This window comes from Penaeus chinensis, chromosome 32 (genome assembly GCF_019202785.1).
Source record: "Penaeus chinensis breed Huanghai No. 1 chromosome 32, ASM1920278v2, whole genome shotgun sequence".
Lineage (NCBI taxonomy): Eukaryota > Metazoa > Arthropoda > Malacostraca > Decapoda > Penaeidae > Penaeus > Penaeus chinensis.
In genome coordinates, this window is record NC_061850.1 from 27472683 (window position 1) to 27477521 (window position 4839).

Consider the following 4839-nt stretch of genomic DNA (forward strand, 5'->3'; position numbering starts at 1 on the left):
AAGGAAATTGAGACAAGTAATACAAATGTAATAGATTTTTTCCCGTATTTTATCTGTTATTTACTTATAAAGATTGAAGAGAAAGAAATGTTGCACTGTCTAGGTTGGATTCACATTTACTTTGGCGCGACTCAGTTCCTTGATGTCTTAGCAAGGGGAAGCAGCCAATTAGGTATCACGGATTTTACGTTTCTTCTTCCTCCTCTCTCTCTCTCTCTCTCTCTCTCTCTCTCTCTCTCTCTCTCTCTCTCTCTCTCTCTCTCTCTCTCTCACTCTCTCTCTCTCTCTCTCTCTCTTTCTCTCTCTCTCTCTCTCCCTCTCTCTCTCTCTCTCTCTATCTCTCTCTCTTTGTTATGTATATTTATAGAGATATAGAGATAAATATATAGACAGATATACATATAGAAATAGATGTAGATGTATAAATAGATGTAGATGTAGATATAGATGTAGGTATAGATATAGATAGACATATATATATATATATATATATATATATATATATATATATATATATATATATATATATGTGTGTGTGTGTGTGTGTGTGTGTGTGTGTGTGTGTGTGTGTGTGTGTGTGTGTGTGTGTGTGTGTCTATCTGTCTCTCCTCCCTTTCTCTTTCTTTTTATCTCCTTACTGCTCACATTCTCTCCTGCCAATCTCTCTTACTTCCAGTCATTCTCTTTCCCTTTACACCGCTTCTCTCCGCCTATTCCCCATTTCCTCCTCCTCTTCTTTCTCCTCCTCACTTTTTAAACAATCCTCTTCTTCTTCATCTTCCCCCTCCTCCTCCTCCTCTTGCTCCTCCTTCTCCCTCCCTCCCTCCCTCCCTCCCTTCTCACTCCTCCTCCATTCCCATTCCACCACCTTCTCACTCCTCCTTCTCCTCCTCTTCTTCCTCCTCCTACTTTTCTTCCTTCTCTCCCACCTCCTTACTCCTTTCCACTTTCTCCCGTCCTGTTTCTCTACCTCCTCCTCTCCTTCTTCTTCTTCCTCTTCCTCCTTTTCATTTTCACTCATTTCCCCTTTCTGCATCCTCTCCTCCACCTCCTTTCCTCTTCCACCGCATGCTCTTCCTTCTCCTCCTCCTCCTCCTCACTCCTTCCCTCTCCTCCTTCTCCTCCAACTCTTTCCCACCCTCCTCCTCTATCATTTATCCTTCCTCTTTCTCCTCCTTCCCCTCCTCTTCCTCTTCTTGCTCCTCCTCCTTCTCCTCCTAATCTTACTCCTTCTCCTCTTCCTCCTCCTCCTCCTCCTCCTTCTCCTCCTACTCATCCTTTCCCTCCTTTCCTCACTCCTCCCCCAGACTTTCCCCTTCGCCTTCTTCCTCTTCTTCCTCTTCCTCCCCCCCCCCCTCTTTTCCCTCCTTATCCCTCCCTCCTCCTGCCCCTCCTCCTCAATCCTTCCCCCTTCCTCCCTCCTCAACAAAAAGGCCAATTTGATGCATGTATACTCATTCGTAAATTCATAAAAGGCGATTATCTTCATTGGTTAATGCCTCTACAAACAATTGGTAACAAAACAGGCATTCCAGCCAGACAGATTAACTCTCTGCACATCAAAAGGTCATACACGGAAACAGGGTCAAGGCAAATGCAAATCCGAGGACCCGAGATCTGGAACAACCTATCACAAAGTATTAGAAATATCTCCAACCTGATTATTAAAAAATAAAAATGAATTAAAGGAGCTTCTTTTGAATTGTCAATTGTATCAGGCATTTATATGGAAAGCCAAACCATGTATCTCTATTTCTAATGATGTGGTCATCTTATTTTGTTTTATTTGATTTTATATCTCCCCTACTAATGTATTTACTATTGTTTCTACTTATTTTCTTAATGTACGATATCACTATCTATGTAAAAAGTAGAACTATTGTAATTAATGGAATAAAGTGTTTTGACTTTGACTTGACTTGACTTTTCCCATCCTTCCTTCTCCTCCTCCTCCTCCTCTTCAATCCTTCCGCCTCTCTCTCTCTCCTCAGTCCCTTCCCCTTCTTCCTCCTGCCCCTCCTCCTCAATCCTTTCCCCTTCCTCCCTCCTCCTCAATCCTTTCCCCCCCCCTCCTCCTACTCTTACTCCTACTCAAGCCTTCTCCCTTCCTTGTTCCTTAACCCCTTCCCCTTCTTCCTTCTCTTCCTCCTCCTCCTCAGGCCTTCCCCTCCCTCCCTCATCAGTCTCTTCCCTTCCTCCTCCTCCTCCTCCTCCTCCTCAATCCTTCCCCCTTCCTCTCTCTCCCTCTGATGTCATTAGTATTCGTCCCCGCAAGCCATGGCCAAGACTAGGTTGATCTCGATTGCTTTGCACTTTCAGGCTTGCCTTTGAAGTCGTTGCTCACTGGATCATAGTTGGCGAATTCCTGGGTCGGGGGAGGGAGGTGCAAGGAGGGAGAGAGGGGGGGGGGGAGACGGGGGAAGGAGGAAGGAGGGGGAAGGGAAATGGGGGGTGGAAGGAGGAAGGAGGGGAAAGGAGGAGGGAGATAGAAGTAGAGGGGAGGTGGAAGGAGAGAGAAGGAGGAGGGAAGAAGGATTTAGAAGGAAAGACGAGGGAGGAAGGAGAGGGGGGGGGGGGGAGGAAAGAGTGAGGAAGGAGGTAGGATTAGAAGGGGTGAGGGAAAGGGGAAGGAAAAGAGGAAGAAAGAAGGATTAAGACGGAGGAAAGAGAGAGGAAGAAAGAAGAGTGAGGACGGGGTGTGGAAAGAAGATTAAGAAGAAAGAGGAGGAATAGGAGGTCGAGAGAAGGAGAAGGAGGAGGAGGAGAGTGGCGAAAGAAGAAGTGAAAGAGGAACGAGGGAACGGGGGGGGGGGGAAAAGAGAAGGAGGAACAAGAGGAGAAGAAGGCAAAGAGTGACGAAAGAAGAGGCGAAATAGGGCCAAGGAACCGTGGGATAGGAGGGGAGGCAGGAAGAGAAGGAGGAGGAGGAGGAGCAACAGGAAGAGAAGGAGGAGGAACAGGAGAAAGGGGTGGGGGGAGAAAAGGGGCCCAAAAAAGCGAGGGGGAAAAGCAGGGAGGGGAGGAGGAGAGCCGTGGGGAGGGGCCGGGAGGGGAGAGGAGAAGGAGGAAAAGGGGGAGGGTGGGGGGGAAGGGGGGGGGGGGGGGGGGCGAGTGTTGGTTGGTGGGGGGGGGTCGTGACAGGCGCTGGTTCTTGTGCTCCGCCGGTAGGGTTATATTGCATTGTGCGCGAGGCACGGGGGGTGGGTGTGGCGTAGGGGAGGGCGGCGCCGAACGTCGGCAGGCTCGTGGTGGGGGTTGTGCAGAAGAGGAGGTGCACAGAAGAAGTCGCCGACCGCAGAAGGAGCGCGGAAGGAGACGCGGGAGACGCGCCAGGAGCAGCAGTGAGAAAGCAGGCGCACGCCTCAAGCACACGCCGCCGCGGGGGAGCGAGGCGGGGGGCGGGTCGGGTCGGGCGAGGGGGGGGGGGATAGGGGCCCGAGCAGGACGGTGGGGGGGGGGGGGTGGCGGTGCGGGGGGGCGATGGGGCGACCGCGCGGCGACCCCACACCCCCTCGCGTGGGTGGGGGGGGGGACACTAGCGGCTCGACGCTGGAGCGGTTGGGGGGTGCAGGCGAGGGAGTAGACAAGGGAGGCACGGTGGGGGGTCGGGTTGGGGAGGAGGCGTGGGAGGGCCGGCTAGGCGGCGGCTGGGCGGGCGCGGGGGTGTGGGCCCTGGAGGCAGGCAAGAGCGGCGAGGGCACCTGGCGAAGCCGAAGCACGAGCACGCGCCGGCGCGGCGGCGCGGGTGTCTTTGGGCCTAGACGGATGAGGGGCACAGCGTCTTCCGGCAGGGAGGGGGCGTGGCAGAGGTGGGTGGGCAGGGGGTGGGTGATGGGGGGCGAAACCAGAAGGGTGCGGGGAGAGGGGGCCCGCAGCAAGCCCGGCTGGGGCGCTGGGGGGAGAACGGCGACACTGCGATGCAAGATGCAGGGGCCAGAAGGTTGGACGGAGGAGGAGGAGGGGCAAGGGACCACGGGGGAGCGCTGAGGCAGATCTAGGAGACGGCCCAGCGGGCGCCAGCGGGGAGGCGGAGGCGCACGAGCGACCGAGACAAGCAGGGCGGAGAAGCAGGCGGGCGGGCATTGCACGTGTCGCAAGGCGCACGCCGTGGCGGAACGGGAGACGTGGCACACAGCTGCAGAGCACGGCTCCGGCGGCACCAAGGGGACGACGAAGAACCACGACGCAATTCTGGGGCACGACGAGGGCAGCCGGAGAGAGAGGGGCTATGGCGTGCGACAGACGATAAGCAGCAGCAGAGCCTCGGAAGAACTGAAGCCGACGGAATCAGGACAGACAGGGGAGCGGGAGGCGGGCGGCGGGGCCGCCGCCCGAGCTCCTGGGCCGGCCGGGCGAACCCAGACCCCGCGGCATCGGCGCGGGCTAGCCACCGGAGGCCGCCGTTGGGGGGGCGCCGCAGGCGGCGCCGTCCGCAAGGGACCCGCCGGGACTTCCGGCGTGGCACGACCCGCAGATTACGAGGCCGGCGAGGAGCAGCAGCAGCGAGACGGCTGACCCTTGACGGGGTAGCAAGCACGCACGGCTCACCAAACAACGGGACTGCCAGGCTACCAGACTGGCTGATAGAAGGCAGACGAGGGCCGATGGGAAGACGACACGCCGACAGCCGCCGCCAGCACGAGGCACGACGCGCCGGAAGCGGCAGCGACGAAAGACAGGGAAGCAGCAGCATGACCGGGCACGCCGCAGACCGAAGCGGAAGCCGAGAGGGAAGCGAAGCAAGCAGACAGCCGCGGACGAAGCAGACCGAAGGGCCGAGCCGCCAAGCAGAGGACACGCAGACGAAAGGGACAGAGCAACACGCCGAAGCAAGCACAG

At 56.2% G+C, this 4839-nt stretch overlaps 2 protein-coding genes across 2 annotated transcripts in view; both read left to right on the forward strand.

The window, feature by feature from the left end:
* The first annotated feature begins 3480 nt into the window (after window positions 1–3480).
* LOC125042485 (glycine-rich cell wall structural protein 1.8-like) lies at window positions 3481–4515 on the forward strand. The gene is made up of 2 exons (XM_047638125.1): window positions 3481–3809; window positions 3999–4515. The coding sequence occupies exons 1-2, from the start codon at window positions 3481–3483 to the stop codon at window positions 4513–4515; spliced, it is 846 nt and encodes a 281-aa protein (XP_047494081.1).
* Window positions 4516–4604: 89 nt separating this feature from the next.
* LOC125042486 (serine/arginine repetitive matrix protein 1-like) overlaps window positions 4605–4839 on the forward strand; it is a 1170-nt gene continuing 935 nt past the window's right edge. Inside the window, exon 1 of the mRNA XM_047638126.1 lies at window positions 4605–4839. This exon is cut by the window's right edge and continues 935 nt beyond it. Within this exon, the coding sequence (XP_047494082.1) occupies window positions 4605–4839 (235 nt within the window).